The 21,432-nt window shown below is 43.0% G+C and overlaps 2 protein-coding genes across 3 annotated transcripts; both read right to left on the bottom strand.

Moving 5' to 3' along the window:
- Window positions 1–6,840: 6,840 nt before the first annotated feature.
- Window positions 6,841–10,417, bottom strand: LOC311495151 (uncharacterized protein). 2 transcript variants are annotated; one of them, XM_084554498.1, is made up of 5 exons: window positions 10,313–10,417; window positions 10,122–10,185; window positions 9,981–10,033; window positions 9,075–9,475; window positions 6,841–6,966 (listed from the first exon to the last, which is right to left on the bottom strand). In XM_084554498.1, exons 2-4 carry the CDS (start codon window positions 10,162–10,164, stop codon window positions 9,083–9,085), a joined length of 489 nt encoding a protein of 162 aa, XP_084410624.1. In that variant the 5' UTR covers window positions 10,165–10,185; window positions 10,313–10,417; the 3' UTR covers window positions 6,841–6,966; window positions 9,075–9,082. The 2 variants fall into 2 exon arrangements, with proteins under 2 accessions (XP_084410624.1, XP_084410623.1); XM_084554497.1 differs by lacking the exon at window positions 6,841–6,966 and having other exon boundaries at window positions 8,113–9,475.
- A 2,169-nt stretch (window positions 10,418–12,586) lies between these two features.
- Window positions 12,587–20,771, bottom strand: melk (maternal embryonic leucine zipper kinase). Its single transcript, XM_084569747.1, has 18 exons — window positions 20,624–20,771; window positions 20,273–20,387; window positions 20,092–20,177; window positions 18,959–19,075; window positions 18,719–18,862; window positions 18,554–18,622; window positions 18,174–18,266; window positions 17,813–17,911; window positions 17,555–17,623; window positions 17,171–17,269; window positions 16,799–16,885; window positions 16,517–16,648; window positions 16,213–16,374; window positions 15,466–15,754; window positions 14,077–14,179; window positions 13,686–13,842; window positions 13,442–13,545; window positions 12,587–13,355 (listed from the first exon to the last, which is right to left on the bottom strand). The coding sequence occupies exons 2-18, from the start codon at window positions 20,349–20,351 to the stop codon at window positions 13,178–13,180; spliced, it is 2,067 nt and encodes a 688-aa protein (XP_084425873.1). The 5' UTR covers window positions 20,352–20,387; window positions 20,624–20,771; the 3' UTR covers window positions 12,587–13,177.
- Between the last annotated feature and the right edge of the window lie 661 nt (window positions 20,772–21,432).

Here is a 21,432-nt window from a genome sequence, read left to right as displayed (position 1 = left end):
AGATGTAACTAGGCTCTGGACAGATCTCATACTGAAGTGTTACAATGTTCTGTACATCTTAATATTATTCAACTGTGGAAGAGGAGTAATACACGCGACGACTCAGCCTACAAAAATCGACCGTGCTTTCTAAGCAGATGTTTTAATCAAAAGAGAAAAGGAATAATAATTAAAAAAAAAAAAAGAATAGATACATGATTTTTCACCTTACTGTGGCCTTTCGTGTAACAATCTGGAGTTTTCGTGTGTCCATGGCTTCCTATCTGGGGTGTTAAAGAGATATTTATATCTGTGATGTTTTGCTAAAAAATAATAAAAAAATTAAAAAAAATTAAAAAAACAAAAAGACGGAAAAACATACATCAGAGTGCAAAGGATGAATTCGGTTTTAACGATCCCGCTTGTTCTGCTCTTCAGAATCAACCGCAGAAAACATATCTGTGACCCTCACCAAAGCCTGCGATGCCTGTTTTAAACGATTGATTCTTGTACAAAAAAAATAAAACAAAAAACAAACATAATATAAAACTATCAGATGGACAGATTACAGAACACAAAATAAAGAAATGCCTTCAAATAATCTGGAGGGGAGGATTTGAAAAAAATAAAAAGAGAAAAAAGAAATGCTTCTTTAAGGAAACGTGTATGTTTTTTATTCAATTTTCTAGTAGTTGCAAACAAAACTTGGTGTTTTTTCTCTTCGTGTGTCGTGTGTTGTCTTAATATTTGAATGTATTTTACTGCAGTGCGAATTTGCCAAAGATATCATACCACTTGATTTTTCTTCCTTTATCTTTTACTCTTTTTTTTTTTTCGGTTCTGGATTGTGATCGTTTACGTTCAGAAAACTGGAAATAAATGGTGAATTTGATATTACGCTTATTTTTTTATATTCCTATTGTTAATATTATTGTTATTTTATTTTCCCCGGCTTTGAGTTCACTGTGAAATATTAAATTGCAGTTTGCTTGACGCATCTCTTCATACTCAGTCTGTGTACCTGTCCACCCGTCCACCTGAGTGACTGTTGTTGGTGAATTATTCCATTTATGTACCTGTAATGTGAAACTAAAAAGTAATTATTTGTAAATATTTGCCATAATTTTATTGGTTCAGAATAAAAAATAATTTTTTGGAAGGTAGTAGTTCTGTGTGAGTACTTACACACACACAGTTGTGAGCGCCACATTCCTGTACATCCAGCCTCGGTCTGGACAGTCGGAGGTTGTGGTTGTTTGTGACCCCCACAGCGCTGCTTTCATCCTGGGGACACACATCTCGTCTCCCTCCCTCCCTCCCTCTTCTCACCCCACCAATCTGAGTGAATGAAGTGTCCCTCTGCTGCAGTCTTGGCTGCTGGCCGAGTCCAGGAGGGGGCAGAGCTCTGTGTATGTGTGTGCGTTTGTGTGTGTGGGGAGAGGGGGAGAGGGGTGATAATAGGACACAAGCCACGACATGGCGACAACACGCCACACACACAGAAAACAGCACATTCCCAGCTTGAGACATAGGCCAGGCTGTCCACAGATTGGGTGCATGCCCAGGACACCAGACCAGGAAACTGCGCTGGTGTGTGTGTGTGTGTGTTTTGTTTAATTGCCAACTAAATGCAGTGATGCAAGGTTGTGTAAAGACACATCATATGGTGAAGGATTACAACTGTCGGTGTGGTCTGAGGAGCCATATTTGGCACGTCCACGCACATTTCTCTCAACAAATTTTTTTCTTCTTCTCTGAGCTCCAGAGGCTGACCAGTATCTATTTAACTCCTAAAGGCTCACTGTGGGATTTCTTGACTGCTCTTGCAGTTAAGTTCCCTTTCAGTAACTTTTGCACTTGTGGTTAAATCTAAGACACACTGGACATGGCTCAGGTGATGTACCTGCTCATTCCTCCTCCGATTAAAAGCAGCCGAGGAAGGATTTGGACGTACCGTGTTGTTATGGCACATAAAAGATGTGTTATAATATCACGATGGACAGGTTGAGTTACTTCATGACATTTTGACTGCATTAGTTATGGGGAGTAAATAGACTTTGAGCTAAAAAAGACGTCCTTTAGTTTTGCCAAGTTTAAAACTTAAAAGGGAATTACTTTTTTTTTTTTTTTTACAACCTGGACCTTATTTCTGGCATAAAATACGATCGTGTACTCACCCATATAACTTTGGTGCAATTTGGAGTCGTTCAGACGATATTTAGATCAGCGTATATCCATATAGTGGGAGTGAATGGGGCACCGAAACGCAGCCTCTAAATAACGCATTATCTGCCGCGAAACTCGTTCATTTCACCAATATTTTGTTATGATATGCTAGTGCTATTCCCTGTTGAGTCCGGAGTTACAGGTTATCATCATCCAGGGTCTGTAGATTGACCTACTAACCTCTGACCTGAATGATGTCATCTCTGAGCGCCGCACGCACCCGCGACGGTCGGCTTGTTTACCTGTAATTTGCTACTGCTAGTTTTTTTGCAACATGGCTAAATATTTTTTCCAATTCTGAGGTTGTGGACGACGACTTTGTTTATGATGTCCTTAGACGTCCTTACCGTTTTGAGCCAGAGTACATGGATGAGGAGCTCATTGAAAGGACAATGCGGAGAAACAGCTGGACAAAGAACAACAAACCGCTGCACGTCCGTGAATAGATAACAGGTAACTCCAGACTCAACGGGGAATAGCACTAGCGTATCATAACAAAATATTGATGAAATGAACGAGTTTCGTGACAGATAATGCGTTATTTAGAGGCTGCGTTTCGGTGCCCCAGTCACTCCCACTATATGGATATATGCAGATCTAAATATCGTCCGAACGACTCCAAATAACACCAAACTTGTATGGGTGAGCAAACGATCGTATTTTATGCCAGAAATAAGGTCCAGGTTGTAAAAAACGGCAAATCCCCTTTAAGGGCACAGAGTTTGAAAAATGTTGTCACTTGGAAGTTAATGATTCAGGTTTCTTGGAGCTTGACTCGTACTAGGGACTCTTAAGCAGGGCGTCCAGACATCTGCTGAAACCTGCAGGTTTTATCTTTAAGACACTGGCTCAAAACTTTTAAGGTATGAAAACTATATATATGTATTTAGGTCTGGTAAAAAAAAGGCCCTTACCGTTATTAGTAATGCACATCATTAAACAAAAGAAGAAAAGGGCAGGCAGCATTCACCTAACAGTATATTTTATCTAATTTCATTTCATGAAACAGTATCCTGAAGGATTTGTTTTCCCCTAAAGTCCAACATTTAATTTTCTTGGCAGAAGAGCTAGAGCAGGTATCATAAAATAAATTATAATTTGCCTTCAAAGTAGCAGGAAACTGGTGGACGGGAAGTTTTTGCATAGTTTGAAAATCTAAGATATTCATATAGACTGTCAGCAGTTTATATCAAACAGATGCTGATGCTGGATCTGTAGGATCAATGTCTGCCTGAACAATAAAGGTCTGACAACGCTTAGTTAGTTAGAAAGCAGCGCGACACACTCTGCCCTCTTTACTCACCTCCTACTGCTTCACGTTACGTAACACGACTAACTACTGACATGTTCTCCCGCTCCTCCTCCTCCTCTCCTCTGGCTTCCTATACAACGGCAGAAGACAGACAACAGTGGTACTTATGGAGGCCAAGAAGTCATGCAAATTAACGTCAGTCAGCATCGGTATATTTTGGCCCTCCAGAGCCCCTGTAGGGAGGAGGCGTGGGGGCCAACTGAGTATAATTGGGCCTCCGATGATTAGTGAAGAGGGGGCTCATGCAGGAGAGAAAGGGGGAGGTGGAAGGGTGGAGATGCTGAAGAGGTATTAGGAGTGAGAGAGCAGGGGATTTGAATGAAGGAGGAGGAGAAGGCCGAGGGAATCTGACAAAACATACAGAGGAAGAGGAAGGAGCAGGGGGCGAGATAATACAAGTTCTGAATATTCATGGCTTCTGCTGCGTTTGCATCCTCATCTCCGTTGCCATCTTTGCTCTCTTTGGGTTCTTCTACTCGCCCATCTGCCACACTCACACGTTTGGTTTAAATGTAGAAACATCTCTGAAGACGTGCATCACATCAGGCCTGTAAATGCTTTGAATTATTGGTTTGTTTCCATTTATTTAAAGGATTCCTTTAAAGGTTTGTTTCAGCAGGATTCATTTTCACAGACACATGAGGCAGTCACCAAGCTCGCTTTTTTTTGTGATCTGTGAATCTGGCAATGAAGTTGCTAGTCGGACTGGAACAGGAAGTCTGGGATATCTGTTGCACTGGTTAGCTCCCAGAGGCTAAATCATCATCAGATTATAGTATTCAGATAGTTTATGGCAGGGGTGTCAAACGCGTTTTACAGACATATTCAGAAAATGTTGACATTTCATTACCTGAGCAATTTTGGCACGTTACTGTCTGGATCTTATTTCTGGCATAAAATACGATTGTTTACTCACCCATATAACTTTGGTGTCATTTGGAAGATATTTAGATCCGCGTATATCCATATAGTGGGAGTGACTGGGGCACCGAAGCGCAGCCTATAAATAACGCATTATCTGCCACAAAACACGTTCATTACCTGTTATCTATTCGTGGACATGCAGTAGTTTGTTGTTCTTTGGCCAGCTGTTCCTCTCTCTGCCTCTGCATCCTCCTTTCAACCAGCTCCTCATCCATATACTCTGGCCCGAAACGGTAAGGACGTCCATCATAAACAAAGTCGTCGTCCACAACCTCAGAATCGGAAAAATATTCAGCCATGTTGCAAAAAAACTAGCAGTAGCAAAGCCTATCATAACAAAATATTGGTGAAATGAACGAGTTTCGCGGCAGATAATGCGTTATTTAGAGGTTGTGTTTCAGTGCCCCAGTCACTCCCACTATATGGATATACACTGATCTAAATATCATCTGAACGACTCCAAATAACAGCAAAGTTATATGGGTGAGTAAATGATCGTATTTTATGCCAGAAATAAGGTCCAGGTTGTAAAAAAACACGGTAGTTCCCCTTTAACAATGGTTCAAGTTGTATCAGAATTACACAGGACTGAAAACTTATTCCTTTTTTTGAAGTGAAATCCAATCATATTTTTCTTCTTTACATCGTGTTGTACCTGAAGATTTTTCATTAAAATCCAATTGCATTTGTAATCTGGGATGATGTAAAATGTCACCGCCTTATTTAAAGGAGCCTCAAGCCAAAATCTTGGGATTGCTGGAGTAAAGAAACCTTTAAAGTCTCCACCTAACAGCATGTCAGCGGTATTTACATTCACTTTTAATCATTTGGTTTCATCGCTGTGCAGCTAAAAACAAACCTTCCAGTAAGTTCAAACCAGTCCTCTACTCATCTGAGCACAGGCACATCAAATGAAGAGAAACTCTCTGACGAAGATACAGTGGGAGAAAAAAAGTCTGGGTTTGACCTTATCACAGAAGACATTTGGACCTCGCACAATGAACCCCTACATGCTTCCCATTGCCCTTTACAGCAGCGCCCTTGTTCACACACAGAAGTCACAGAGATGCATTACACAGGCACAGTGGTAAAAAAAAAATGACCATTATGTGTTTCACTCATTAAAGTCCTCCGGACGCCAGAGATGACGAGACACGTGGTTCCATGTAAAGTTTCTTTTTTTCTTTCCTCCCCCTCTCGGCCCGTCACTCACAATCACTCCCTCACACGGATACTACATGTAACAAATGTCAGAAGTGAGAACGGCGTGTGTGGATAAGTGTGTGCGTGCGTGGGTGTCGGACCATTGACAGGCACGGAAGCAGCTTGTTGAACTAATAGCCTAACTAATGTGTCTACATTCCCTCCCTCCCTCCCTCATCCCCTCTTCCCTCCGCAAAACTGACATCTTTGCACCGAGCAGCGAGACACGGGGAGGGAGAAGAGGAAGAAAAGAGGGGGGAAAAAAAGAGGAGAGAAGTGGGTTGACAAGCGGCAGACCCCATCACCCTCCCGTCTGACTCCGTCTACCCCCCCCTTCCCCATTTTTTGCTCCCCGAGGGTTTGTCTCTGAGGATGGTGCTATGATGAATAGGCCTGTCTAAGCTAACCTAGCGGAGACCAATTAGAGAGAAAGAGGTGGGGGGAAAAAAAGAAGAAGAAGAAAGATAGAAACAGAAAAACACTGAGAGAAACTGAAGCAAAGGGGGAGCAAGAGACAGAGAGGGGAAAAGAGGAGATGGAGAGGAAGGGCTGGAGCATCAAAATGGAAGGAGGAAGGAGGGACTGGGGAGAGTGTAAGGCGGTGCATGTTGGGAGTACTCCTGACTATGTGTGTGTCTCGGCGAGCTGTCAGTGCTGAGGGAGACGCAGTGTGAGAGGGGCCGGCCTCCTAAGTCTTAACCTCGTCTGCTGCGAGAGAGAGAGAGAGGCTTTGACAGCAGAGACGCACAAACAGGACTGACCCTCGCAAAAACATTTCCTCCTCCTCCTCCTCCTACAGGGAAACCTTCCACTGCTCTGCTGCTATACTCCTCCTCCATCTCTCCTGCCGACGATTACTCTCTCAGTCCTTAATACTTTTATAATATTGCTTTTGTTCCCCCTCATGTCAAGTTAACAGATTGAGTAACATTTTCCACATGGACGTCCCTGATTGATGGCAGCGTTTGGTCTTTGCTGGTTCTGGATCACGGTTCCCCGACATAATCTTCTTAATCAAACAGTGTTGCATACCTTGTGGTTCAACTTAAGATACATACCGACTACTTTCACTGTTGGCATTTGCAGCCGTTTACGTTTACTGTGTCTGAACTCACTTCCTATTTTCTACAACCACTTCACGTCATTTTTGAGCATCAGAAGAAATATATGCACTATGGAGTGATACTGCTGCGCTATAAGTGATGGCTTTTTTTTTTAGGTTATCGTACTTTCCGTTTGTGTGGTGGTTACCTTAAGCTTGGTGAGGCCGCAGCTTGTCAACACTACGTTTCCTCATCCCTCCCTGTCATGCTCTCATGATACTGGAAAAAAAAAAAATAAGAGTCAGTAGAAAAAAAACTCAATCATTTGCTTCACCGTGAAATAAGGAGGATAATTCAAAAAAGCAATAAACAAACATTGGAAAAAAGCATTGGAAGTCTGGGAGATTCTTTATTTTAGACCTGCATATCAATACAGAAAACATGCAAAATTGGCCTCCTCTAATGTTTGGCATCCTACATCATGTCTGCCAGCTTCCTGTCATTTCAGAGCAATATTGTCAGTTGCAGATAAATGTTGTCCAACTTGCCATCATCTTAAGTCTGTGCTTTGAGCATTTAAACCCAGTTTAAACTGATGTAGTTATACACCGATTAGCCATTACATTATGACCACAGACAGGAGAAGTAAGTAAATAACACTGACCATCTTGTGACACTTCAATGTTCTGCTGGGAAACATTTGGACTTGGCATTCGTGTGGATATTACTTAGACATGTACCGCCCAATGACACTCCTTGATGGCAGCAGCCATCCCCAGCAGGATGTAGCACGACTCAGACGCACACACAAAAAACTGTTTAGGAACAACTCAAAAAAACATGAAGAACAGCACAAGGTGTTGACCTGGCCTCCAAATTCACTAGATCCCAAACTGATCAAGTATCTGTGGGATGATCCACAGAGGCCCCTCCCCTCAACCCATAGGACCCAAAGGCCCCCACTAACAACATTGTGTTTCCAGACACCACAGGACACCCTCAGAAGGTCCATGTCCATTCTCTGATGAGTCACTGTTTTGGAGGCACAAGGGAGACCTACACAATATTAGGAATGATCAGTGTATATTGTTTTTCACGACCAATCCTATCAGCGTTGGAAACTTGTCATCTCTATAACAGGACCACTACATTACCCTTTGAAAGACTTCTTAGCCCCAGTCTGGCCTGGGATCATGTCCAATCAACACTTTCTTCCTGCCCATGTCTCCTCAGCTAATTTCGTTCTTTGGACAAACATTTGATAAATGACCTCCCCGCTCTCCTCTTAGAAAACAAGACAACTCCCCATGTCCTCTTCCTCTCCTTCCTCCAGACAATCTGCCCCCCCACCCCCACCCCCACTCACTCCAACACATCTCAGACAATTACAAACAGCCCGCTTCCCATTTATCACCAACAATTAAACAGCGTGTGGACTCGGGCTACTTCATAAGCGGAGGAGGAGACGAATGCGAGAGGAATGAAGTAGAGTCAACAGTGAGAAAGAGAGAGGAAGGCTGACAGCACAATTAAGGTTTTTAATTCTCTGCTTGAGTGGGCCAGTCCAGTCTTTATGCTAATTAGGATGCCACGGCCATGTAATAAATCTCTATGATCCAGCCTCATTTCCCTTCTGTCTCTCCGTCTCGTTCACGCTCGCACCGGCACGCACGACACAGAAAGTTCACCCATTACTTTTTATGGCTTTGCCTGGAGTGTTAATAGTTTTGATAAAATTGTTGTTTTTTTTTTCTTTTCCCCCTCCTGCACATTTTAATGCTTCCCTGAGATCAGAGAGCTAACATTCATCCGCACACGCTGTTTACTGGATGGGCAAGCATTCGCCGCCTTGGCTCAGTGCTTCCACCACATGTAGTTTCTCTCCCTGTTAACTCCCTTTATTAGTGTTTTTCGGGAAATATGGTTAGCACGCCCTGCACTGTTGGACCTCTCCGTATAAACACACACATAGTTTAAAACCACGGACGCAATGAATGCAGAACATTTTCTCTCATTCCTCTCTCCTCTTTCTCATCTCCATTTGACAGACATGTCTAATGATAACATCTGCAGATGGGAAGCAAACAGCACCAACAATCCGGAGATAATTGGGCGGAGGCCACATTTAAAGACGGCAAGAGAGAAAATGAGAGGGATAGATAAGTGGACAACTGCAGGCTGTTTGTTAAGGAAGCTACTAGTAGGTATATTTTCACCCTCATTTAGATCACGAGGACTCAAGCTAGTGCCATTTTTTATTTTGCTTCCTAGTAAGGTGTCTCAAAGCCAATTTAAACACAATATCTATGCAAAAAAAACTTTAGTTTTTACCTTCATTAAATAAATGAAGGTAAAAACAGCTGGAAATGAAACACACATCATCTTACAGCAGATCTCAGCCTTGCTGCGCAACTCTACGGCCAAACATTCGCAGTCTGGTTTTAGCCGGACGCTCCTCTGGTTTCTTCTGCTGACGGAACACTTCCTCCTCGTGGGTGTCACCGTCGGCCATCTTGTGCCGCGTGACGGTCAAAATGGCCACCGCCGCGACAACCAAGGCCAGGTGGAGAAGGTACAGGGCGACGTGGAGGCAGGTCAGCAGCAGGGACGTGCAGACGGCGGCGACGCACCAGGGCAAAGCCAGGATCAGCAGTAAGGAGTGCTGCAAGGAGCTGAGGAGGAGAGCCGGGACGGACAGGACGAGTCTGAGCAGCGTGGCGGCCAACCAGGAGTACAGAGACAGGGGAGATAAGAGGAGGGATACGGCTGCCTCGCTCAGGGATGCCGCCTGAAAGATACAAATGCAACAAGAAAGAGTGACATATAATGCAGATAAATAGCACTTTGTGTCTCATATGGCGATGCTACGTAGTGCTCAGCAGGTAGCGTACAGTCAGCAACTCTATGATGGAGGTAAATGTGAATCAGAGTAGTGAGATGAAGGACATTAAAGGGCTCCATGAAGTTCAGTGGAACTGCACGGTCATCTTATAAGGAATTGTTTTAATTGCTACAAGTGCAACTTAGAAGAAGAAAATTATTTATCCATATGCTTTACACATGAAATTTGAGCTCTGCATTGAGACACAGCTGCACCTTTAATAAAGAAAAGTACTGATTGCATCTGCATTTTTGCTCATTTTGGCCCATATATACTGAAGGGACAGGCAGGAAACATGGTGAGAAACAGGCATGGCAGGTGAAGTTCATGTTTAAGGCATATGATGAAAGAATCATTGTAAATAATGCTCCGTATTAAATCCCTCAGATTTACGTGGGAAGCCAGAGCTCACCTCACAAGCATTTCCATGCAGGGCCCCGCTGGATGTCTGAGCCTTATGAAGCCCTGAAAAATGTGCAACACAGATGTATTAAAAGAAGAACCTCCCGAATAAAAAAAAAGCATGTGTGCTTTTAAAGAAACATGAACTCACACAGGAAAAGGAGAATGAGAGCGATCGCCAGCAGAAGCCTCATTTCTGCAACACCTTTCCACGCCTGAAACCAAACGGAAACAGTTGAACAAGAAGCGGCTCGAATCCCAACACTCTCACATGGTTCCTGGACAGTTTCTGCAGCTTTAATTAACTTAGGCAACAGCAGCTAATGAAAGAGTTTTACTCACCCAGCACTGCTCCTTAACTGGACCACCAGCTCACTCCTGCTCTATATTCTGCAAAGTTTTCCAGCTTTAATTGAGTAATCCTCTTGTGAACACACTGTGCAAGACAAAGGTTCTCTTGTTCTGGTTTTCAAGCAAGCATGGGTGGACTGACCTACTGCTGACTGAGCTTAGGAATTTCAGCGCCACCTGTTTGAGGGGAGGGACAATGACGAGAATCATCGCATCCGCCTCTTCTACCACAGACCGACCAATAACAGGAAGAAACCTCAATCACGGTCTAAATTAAACTATATAATGACTCATTTGTCACAGAGACAAACCATTTCAATAGAAAAGTTACAGGAAAGGTGAGATGGAGAACAAATAAAGTAATTAAGATGACAGCCGCTTCAGTCCAGCACTCAGACACCCAGCCCAGCAGGATGTATTCCCTCCACTATAATGACATTTTGTTTTACTTCTCCAAATCCAACCTTCACCTCTGTCTTAAACGATCATTCCACCCCCCACCCTCTCCCTCCCAGACTCCATTAAGGTTAAACCCCCCCTTATTATCAGCTCAACCCACCATTACCCTTCTCCTCCCCGCTGAGACACCAAGGAGAACCTGCCACGAAATAAATGCTCATCAGCTGCAACGCTGGCATGACGAAGAGGCATTGTGTCTAAAAATGGGAGAGAGGGACGTTTAGTGTTTAGGGGCCGCATACAAGATCAAATATGCTATTTATCTTTACCGTACTTGGGTTATTTTAAAGCTAGAGGTTAGTTTTAATAGTGTAGATAATGATCATAATTCAGGAGGCACAGTGGTGAGGTGGTTAGCACTGATGCCTCACAGCAAGAAGGTTCTGGATTTGAATCCATCGCCCCACTGGGGCCTTTCTGTGTGGAGTTCTCATGTTCTCTCCAGCTACTCTGGCTTCCTCCCACCCATTTGGTGATTCTACAGACTGGCGACCTGTCCAGGGTGTACCCCGCCTCTCGCCCAATGACAGTTGGGGCAGGGTTCAGCCCCGCGCAACCCTCCAGAGGACAAATGGTTTCAGAAAATGAATGAATGATCATAATTCAGTCCCTTAAAGGAGAATTACTGTTTTTTTTTTTTTTTTTACAACCTGGACCTTATTTCTGGCATAAAATACAATTGTTTACTCACCCATATAACTTTGGTGTCATTTGGAGTCGTTTGGACGATATTTAGATCCAGTGGAGCACCGCGTATATCCATATGGTGGGAGTGACTGGGGCACCGAAACGCAGCCTCTAAATAACGCATTATCTGCTGCGAAACCCGTTCATTTCACCAATATTTTGTTATGATACGCTAGTGCTATTCCCCGTTGAGTCCGGCGTTACCTGTTATCTATTTGCAGAGGTGGCAAAAGTATTCACATTCTGTACTTAAGTAAAAGTACAGATACTTGTGTAAAAAAATACTCTGGTAAAAGTACTGATTCTTACTTTTACTTGAGTAAAAGAGTTGAAAGTACAGGCTCTGAAATGTACTTAAGTAAAAAGTAAAAATGATTTTGCCATGAAACAATTCATCCGTTGATAATTTTGCAAAATGTGTGCGGCGCTCAGAGATGACATCACCCGGGTCATCACCTAGGTCAATCTACAGACCCCGGATGATGACAACAGGTAACTCCGGACTCAACGGGGAATAGCACTAGCGTATCATAACAAAATATTGATGAAATGAACGAGTTTCGTAGTAGATAATGCGTTATTTAGAAGCTGCGTTTCGGTGCCCCATTCACTCCCACTATATGGATATACGCGGTGCTCCACTGGATCTAAACATCATCCGAACGACTCCAAATGACACCAAAGTTATATGGATGAGTAAACGATCGTATTTTAGGCCAGAAATAAGGTCCAGGTTGTTAAAATACGGTAATCCCCCGTTAAAACAATCATGCTTTCTGCCAATTGAATCGACGGGTTTTCATTTCTACAGCATAAAAAGCTGGACGTTCATTTCCACGATCAAAATCAGGAACCTACTCGAGATGCAAGTGTAAGACACATACCTGAAGTCTCAAACATCATGACACCTCTCACAACTCCTTCTCTTGGCAGTTAAGCGCTCAGAAACGCTGTCACCGTGCTAAACTATCACCATCAATCTTCTCTACCAGAGTGAAGTGAAGCCTGGAAGATGAACAGAAGGACGATGACAGAGTGTAAAACATACCGACGCTCCATCGACTGCTGAATGAATAATCTGGGGAGGAAGCTAAATTCATCTCAAGCATCCGTGTCCATAAGAGGAGAAATCATTTATTTTTGCTCTTTTTAGAGACACAACGAGACACTTTAAGACGAGAGAAGCACAGGTGAGGAATAAAAACAGACACTTCATATAACCACGTAAAACATCCCGATGGGAGAACTGTAAACATGCGAACGTTAAAAACAATGACGGTATATTCAGCAACGCGGCTTCTGTGTGTTAATGAGACCTAGAGGGGAGATTTATAGCATCACAACATAAATATTGTAGTTAACACCTGGAAGGTAAATAGTCCTGTTAAATTTGATACACACTCATTCATCTCAAGGGGACTGGCAGCGATTACGTTTAGCTTAATAATTAATATTCTACATAAAACAACATACATTGTAGAGGATCTGGATACATAATGGTCATAAATTTAATGTAACATGTATTCTGGGGCTTGTAGGCTGGCCTGAGGACAATTTAAAATATTCCAAAGCAATAAAGAAGGACCGGTCATTAATGTGCAAAGACACCTTCTTATGTCTGATTTGTTTTTTTCAGCCATTTTTAATTCCTGGATGCAAAAGTGTCCATGTATTTAGAACGGGACGTGATGTCGCCAAGAAAAGTGCGGTTCAGATACGGGACGTGGAGAGGATGTCCTCCACCAGATGCTTGTAGACCCACGCGTCTCCCTTCAGCCTCTGGCGGCGCACACCGACAACCTCCGGCCTCTGCAGCAAGCACACCTCCAGCTCAAACGCCATGGTCACCTTACCGAAGTCGCCCCAGGTCTGACACTTCAGGGTGTAACTGAACAAAACAGACACAGAAACCTTAGAATTTGATCAAAAGATGAGCAGTACGGTCAGAATTTGGGAGTGATGGCGTGTCTTTACCCTTTCTGAGTGAAGTCGACGTTTTTTTCGGGCAGAATGGAGAGGATCTGGTTAAGGACTTGGTCTGGATTGGTCTGACTGGTCAGAGTCACGTTATATTGTGCCTACAGGAAGAGAAATGACAGATTCTGTAATTTTATGCTCACAATAACTGTATTACTTTCAGGTTTATCAAAGTGATCAGACAAAACTAGCAATTAATGAGAAGAAACAATTAAATCGCGTTAGGTCATGATGGTTTTACCTTAATCTTACGAGGACCGTCGCGCAGGGCTCGCCTCTTACTCGGTGTCAGCATAGTGATCACTTTATCCAGGCCTCTCTCCAGGGAACCAAACACCTTACCTGTTCGCTTCTTCTTCTCACTGTCTCCTGTGACAGCCATGTCCAGAGACCTCGACCTGCAGAGAGAACAGGGACTCACTCTAGGTTAAATGCTCTCACCTGTCCCTGCCAGTAGAGCTCACGTTGTATTATTTTTTTTTTTGTCCTCATTCTTCAAGTCATTTTGAGATTCTGTCTGGACTTAATGCAGTTGAAGGCAACTGTAGCATCTCCATTAACCTCAGATATACACAGCACGCTCTCCTGCGGCTCAACCTTCAGAGCCTCCACCCGTACTACAGGTCACTCACCTTCGCTCTGGACTGAAGGCCAGAATTTCAAGGTTTGCAGAATCCTTGTTTTCTGTCTTCTGTTCTCCCTTCTTATTGTGCTCTTTGGATGCACTGCCGCCACCTACGACACACACAAGACAAGGACGTGGATTACGACAGCTGTTTAATGCGACTACCTTTGCTGCCATTAAACTCCAGTGACAAATCATTTCTAACCAATAGAACCTTTTTTAAAAATTCTAAACACAGCAATTGTGCAGAGCAGCAACAATTATTTGATTAAATCATTGGTTTACCAACCGATTAACAATTTTCTTTCTTTTTTTCTCTTATATTATAGTAAATTTAAACTTGGATTCTTGATGTCTGCACTGTTTTGTAATGATCTGACGACTAAATGAATGCCACATACTTATATTAAAGAGAGCTGCAAACACTGGAAAGTAAAAACCAATTAGAGGTTTGGGTTAGAAACTCTTTAGGTAGCAGCCCTTTGCTCTTATGCATGGGGCTGGCTGGCTTTGACATTGGGAGCTGTGAACACAAAGACAAAACAAGCCTCTCTCACACACACACACGGATACATACACACACAAAAGAGACTTTAGTGGCAAGAGAACACATGTCACTACAGCCCACGTGGGACAGTGAGCAAAGGAAAGAGACAGCTACACCTGTCACAGCACATGCCAAGGGACGGACACACACGGACCACTCGGTGTGTGTGGGCATGTGGACGAGTAAGTCACAAGTAGCATGCAGCAGCGCAGCTTAGAGAACAGGAGGCACATTCTTAGGATTTAACATCAACTAGGTCAGCTGTAGTGAGTGACTCGGCCGCTGGCTGGAATCACAGTGAGGCTGGACGTCTGAGCAGAGAAGTCACTATGACAAATAATTAAGACTTTGACGATTCTCCGTTCACATTAGTGTCCTTCATTTTTAGATAAGTTAATAGAATTAGCTCCCTGATAATAACCTCACCTTCGAGTTGACAGCGATAAGTGCGCGCGTGTGTGTGTTTGAGTGAATCTAAACGTGCGTCCATTTTCAGTGGCGCAATGACAGCTAAATCATAGAAATATGAGAGGCTTTGGGATAAAACACAGGCCCAATAAATGAGTTTATTACCAGAAGACAATTTACTTGCAAATGTGTGGCATGTGGATGTGGCACTTGTGATTATGAGAGCTGCACGAGGGCCGAGGGAAGGGGACAGATAAATGAAAAGGGGTGGTGGAGTGGCGGTGGAGGGAGGGCAGTTGGTTAATGCAAATCTAATCTAATAGGGATTCTACTTCAACCCCTTTACATCAACAAACAATTACAGTATTCAAATAAAACTGTAAGATTCCCTGAAGCTCTGGGTTGTTTGCAGTGCTCCACTAATCTAGAAATTCCTCTTACCTTTGGGTGTGAGCACGTTGGATTTGGTGCCACCGACGTTGACGTTTTGACTGGGTGTGGTCAACACATTCTTGTTGGGGCGTGGATTCTTCTTACTGGATACCGGGGTGCGAGGGGGCGGCAGCACAAAAATGTCAGCATCTTTCCCTTGGACGGCATTGTTCTCCTTGTTCTCACTGGCTCGTTCTTGCTCTCTCTCCCTCCTCTCCTGGCGGTGTGGCGTTGTTCGGCCCCGTTCTGGGTTCGGGCTGTAAGCGCACCTCCTTTCCACTGATGGGGATGTCAGCCTCTTTAAAAGTGCAAAGAGAAGAATGTGGTGTAAGTACGTTCGTCTGAAAGAGCCAAGCTGTATTTAAGGTCTGATGGTCGGACAGCTTCTAAAATCTCTTCCATCCACCGGCAACAAATAGGAAGAGTCTATGAAACCTGTACTTTACCAAAACCATCATAAATCCACAGCCACTTTAAGAGAGAAGCCTGGCATCGTGTTTTTATCTCTCTTTTCTGTTTGTTACTCAACTGTTTGTATTTTTTTTTTCTTTGTGCAAACCCTGGAGAGTTCTCCTGAAAATGTGCATTTTATCTGCATTTTTAAACAATATCACATCTCCGTTCCTTTCCACCTGTACACGGACATGAACATTGCTAAGCAACGGGTTTCTTGTTCAACCATATCTTTTCAGAATCTAATTATTTTACGCATATGGAAAAGGGGAAAACCTTACGTTTGTACCAACTTCCACATACCGTGTCTTTGTTTGTGGTTCCATCTGGCCGACCTCTGACTCCTTGAGGCGTGTGCTGTGGGACTGAAACCCACGGGCAGTCGTCGATGTAGTCTGAGCAAAAATCCAAAGAGCCCACAATCACGGCATCTTCATCCTCACTGAAGTGAAGGGCTTCCCTTGTCTTGAGAGAAATAAAATAAGACAAAAAGATCAACAACAACTCTTGAGCACTGGGAAACGGTATTTAATCTGTGCCGGTACGAGCAGCTGTCGGTAGCCCTAAAAGGGAAGATCATCACAGAAGTTGTGGTCCTGAGCCTGACCTGTAGTCCCTGGTGCAGAGGAGAGCAGGAGTCCTCGCAGCCAGCTGGTTCGGGGCGCAGGCGGACAGGCTTTCCTCTCTGCTTCTTTGACAGCAGCAGCAGGTAGGTGGCTGTGGTGTGGTCGTACCGCCACTGTGGGGGGTTAAGATGTGAAGAGTGACAGTGTGTAATTTAACATATACTGAACAAACAATGATGGGAAAAGGGGTATATGTACACAAAGCACCAAAAGCAACAGGGTAAATATGGAATACAACACTGCTGACACTCAAATAGACAGACCTCCTTCACCAGCGCTGTGGTGCTCTCTCTCGACCGCTTCATGTTGACAGCCATCTCAGTGATGCAGTCTTCATCTATGTGGCATAGCTATAAAAAATAAAAAAAAAAAAAGGCCTACAATGTTCACACAAAACTGAAAACAGAAACCTCTTATTCTAGTCATCACTAACAAAAAATGTTGATGATGCAGATTATGCTATTATTTCAAGGAAATTCCTTAAATAGTGACTCAAGAAAACAAGATTCTCACAAAATTCCCAATTTAAATCAGAGCCATAGATGCTTATACAGCATAATCTGGTTACAACCGCTCCACGGTAAAAAGCTACTGATCTGTTTGTAATTGTGCGGTTGTGTTTTAGGTGTCTGTACCGGCTGCTTGCTGTACCACTCCACAGGGCTGTTGTAGTCTTTCATCACCCAGGGATGGTCCAACAGCTGTCTGACAGTCACACGCCGCTTGGGGTCCACCTGCAGGACACACGGAGAAACTACAGCTGAATATGCAAGAGACGACCGCACACACTCCAGTCCATGTTGTAAAACCAGAGATCAATCGTATTCAGTTGTATAAGGGTGTTGCAGCTTTATTCCAAGATGTAAATAGATTTATTTTTCTGTTTTAATACATTTCTATGACATAACTTAGTTCTACTGTAGTTCTACAAGCAAAACAACACATTTTAACTTAAAGATTAATAAACTGTACCCAGATAAACACAAACAAATGAGCAAAGAAAAAGTCTGAACACATACCTGCATCATCTGGTTGAGAAGGAGGACACTACCTGGAGAGAGCCACCTGGGGTTGTCGTATTTACCTCTCTGCAAAAAAATATATACATTTCACAAACAATATAAAACAGAAACAAAGATTTAAACTACTAAAGTGGTAATATTTCAGAGGGAATCTGACTGTGCGTGCACAAAATAACAGTTGGGAATGATCCCAGAACCATTTGGAGCAACGTCTTAAATTTGAGGGAACAGTTGCAAACACAACGGCGCTCTTACTGTAATCTTCCTGTACAGGATCATACAGTTGTCGTCATCAAAAGGCAGGTATCCGCAGAGCAGAGCGAACAGCAGCACTCCCATACTCCATACATCAGCCTGGAGGTTAAACATCACACAGCAGTGTTTCAGCTCCAAGTGTTACAGATAGCATTTCACAGCTCAGCAGCACTGGGTCATGCACCAGTGAATATGATCAGGACACCATGAAAAGGCTGAATTGTGGAAAAGGTGGGCAATGATAAATAAGTGAAAAACCTGTGCAAATTTTGCAGGCTTAAACCATTGCAATTTTAATCTTTAACGTTTCTAAAAAAAAAATAATAAAAGTTTATAGTAGTAAACACCATCCATCTCTTACCTCTGAGCCAATATAAGCTTTTCCCTGGATGAGTTCAGGAGCAGCGTATGCAGGGCTCCCACAACACGTCATCAGCTCGTAGCTCAAACCTCCCTAAGACAGATGCAACAACACGATATTCAAGCCATAATTCAACGCATCATTAACTACAATATATAAACACTCACTCTATATGCATATCACTAATGAGCAGACAGTAATATCATCAGGGTACAGACACTGTGAAGATGAATGGCCAGAAACAATGTTTTGCAATGTAAAACAGATTTGTGGGACCAACCAGACAAATCTGTATTCACCTTAAAAGAAGCAATTTCTTTCTTTCATACAACTTAAGCCAAAACATTTAATAGAGCAGGAGAAGGAATGTGGTGATGTACCTTAGGTCTGGCACACAGGCCAAAGTCTATAAGCTTCAAGTTATGGTCCTCATCAATCAACAGGTTTTCCTGAAGTTCAAGGAGACAAACACATTCATTAAGATTCATTTGCGGTATTATCACTTCTTCTAACTACTATACATGAAAAATTATGGCAACTTTTACCGGCTTAAGGTCCCTGTGTGCATATCCTTGGCTGTGGACATACGCCATCGCAGACACAATCTGTCTGAAGAACACTCTGGTCTCTTCCTCTGACAGACGGTCCTTTGCTATGATATAGTCAAACAACTCCCCACCAGGGCAGTACTGAGAGAAGTAAACAGAAAGAGGGAATATTAATGTACATGCCATATGCCATATCTGATCTCACACAATACACCTACATACGTAAAGTGACCTTACCTCCAGAATCATGAAAATCTGGGTGGAAGTCTCTATGACCTGGTAGAGTCGACAGACATGTTGATGACTCAGGTTCTTCATGGCTTCGATCTCCACTTTCACACGGGGCAAATCATCCTGGGGAGATAGAGTCCGTCATGAGTTTTCTTTCTTTACGTATATAGTTGTCATTATTACTGTTTACACTTGTTTATCATGTCCGTGTCTTGTTTGCTTGTTGATCATTAAACACGTCTTAATATGTGCACTATTATTTTATGCAAGTCTCTGAAGGACAAGAATATGCTAAAACTTTGCAATTACACACCAAATCATTAAATAATTTCAGGCATATGCTGTAGGTCTTATAATGAAATGCTTTGAGAAACTGTTAATTTACAGTCTAAATGTGTGTTGAAGAGAACTTTACTAAACATGATACTGAAGAAATTGAAAGGTAGCTTGTTTGCAGCTGAATATATTTTAAGCTAAAAACATTGTTAATGATTTTAAAACTGAAGCTCGTATACACCAATCAGGTGTCCTGACATTATGACCACCTTCCTAATATTGTGTAGGTCTCCCTTGTGCCTCCAAAACAGTTGTGAGTCATCAGAGAATGGACATGGACCTTCTGAGGGTGTCCTGTGATGTCTGGCAACAGGATATTGTTAATGGAGGGCCTCTGGGTCCTATGGGCTGAGGGGAGGGGTCTCTGTGGATCAGGCTTGTTCAAGTGCATCCCACAGACTCTTGATCAGTTTAGGATCTAATGAATTTGGAGGCCAGGTCAACACCTTGTGCTGTTTTTCATGTTTTTTTTTTTTAAGTTGTTCCTAAATTGTTTTTGTGTGTGTACGCCTGTGTCATGCTGCATCCTGCTGGGGATCAGGGAGTGTCATTGCTATGGGGTGGGGGTGCCTGGTCTGGTCTAGGTGGGTTCTACATGTCTAAGTAAAGTCCACATGAATCCCAGGTCCAAAAGATTCCCAGCAGAACATTGCATTGTAACAAGACAGTCAATGTTATATACTTCTTCTGTCTGTGGTTTTAATGTTGTGGCTGATTGGTGTATATATCTTACTGGCTGTATGGGTGATGTCAAGGATTTTGTGCCTTTTGTTCTGTGCTTAAAATATCTCTTTGTGACTCACCCCAAGATCTTTCTTGTTCATGATTTTAATGGCAACCTTCTCCCCAGTCAAGATGTGTCGACCCAGCTTGACTTTAGCAAAGCCTCCTGAAAAACACACGCAGTTCATAACACAGCCCAGAGAGGATACGACACGGACGGTGTTTATTTTTACTCAATCCACTCATTAATAATGACTTTACCTGAGCCGATAGTCTCATAAACCTTATAATGTTTGTGAAGCTCTTCGGCTCCATGGTCCTTCGTCCTTTCTGTAGGCATCCTCCCTGCTCCAGCCGCACGGCAATAAACCTTTTTCTGTGGCAAGAGGACACGTTCAAACACTCACATTAATTACACATTCAGTCAAACTCGCTTTCTTAAAGTTTAAAGTTAAACTTTAGTGCTTAATTCTTGCTGGCTAGCTAGCTTAACGTTTACTAATTCAAAGCTCTATGCGACTAAAGTCATAAATACCACCACGATACAATAATAAAAGTAGAGCTGGTAACAGCTATTTTAAGCTACGTGGGTAACAACATTATTAAATTTACCTGAGTTTGTGTGAAAACAGAGGAAGCCGGTGAACCAAATCAGCTAACAACCATACGGGAAAGACCTCAAGCAAGAAGTGTTTTGTTGTAGAAATTTGAATTTCGCTCGTCGACGTTGACCGTTTCCTGCTTCCGGTTTGTGCCTCGTGCGCCCCCTGTGGCGAATAAGAGAACTGCAGCCACAAAAACAAAAAAGGCGCCGGGGCTGAAACTTTATGAAGGAAACTGAGGAGGAGTGTTTTAAAGAGTGTGACCATAAAGTTTAATCACCACCTTTCTGCGACTTTTGAAACAAAACATTGAACCAAGTTTAAACCGCTGTACCTGCAGCAGTAATAAAACACATGTACACAAGAGATTGGCACCTGAGTCTAGTCATTCACAGAGAGGGTGGAAAAGTCAACTTTAACACTATAATATATATCACCGAGCTCTTGTCCTCTAATCTCTTGTCTATTACTAGTCATTCAATCCTGTGCTATTACTGTATAGTGTGTTAACCGCTGTGTGTCCCTCCTTCCCCTCCTCCTCCTCCTCCATCTTGTTGAGTGTCTCTGGCCTGGAGTTGTGTGTTTCCTATGGAGCTCCATACTACATCTGCTGTCGTGGTCTCATCAGCCTGCCCAGTCTTCATGATCTCCTGCAGCCCTACCTCAATGAACAATTCTCCAACCTGCCTATCATGTTGTATTTGTATCATCATCAGATTCTACATGCACACTTTTAGTCAGATAGTATCGATGACAGATGTATTTTGTTTCTCCTGCTGTTCTCTCTCTTCTTCACCATATGAGCTGGGTTCATCTCAA

This window comes from Chelon labrosus, assembly GCF_963514085.1.
Source record: "Chelon labrosus genome assembly, chromosome: 2".
Classification (NCBI taxonomy): Eukaryota; Metazoa; Chordata; class Actinopteri; order Mugiliformes; family Mugilidae; genus Chelon; species Chelon labrosus.
Note: the sequence above shows the minus strand (reverse complement) of the source record. Positions and strands in the feature narration are given on the sequence as shown.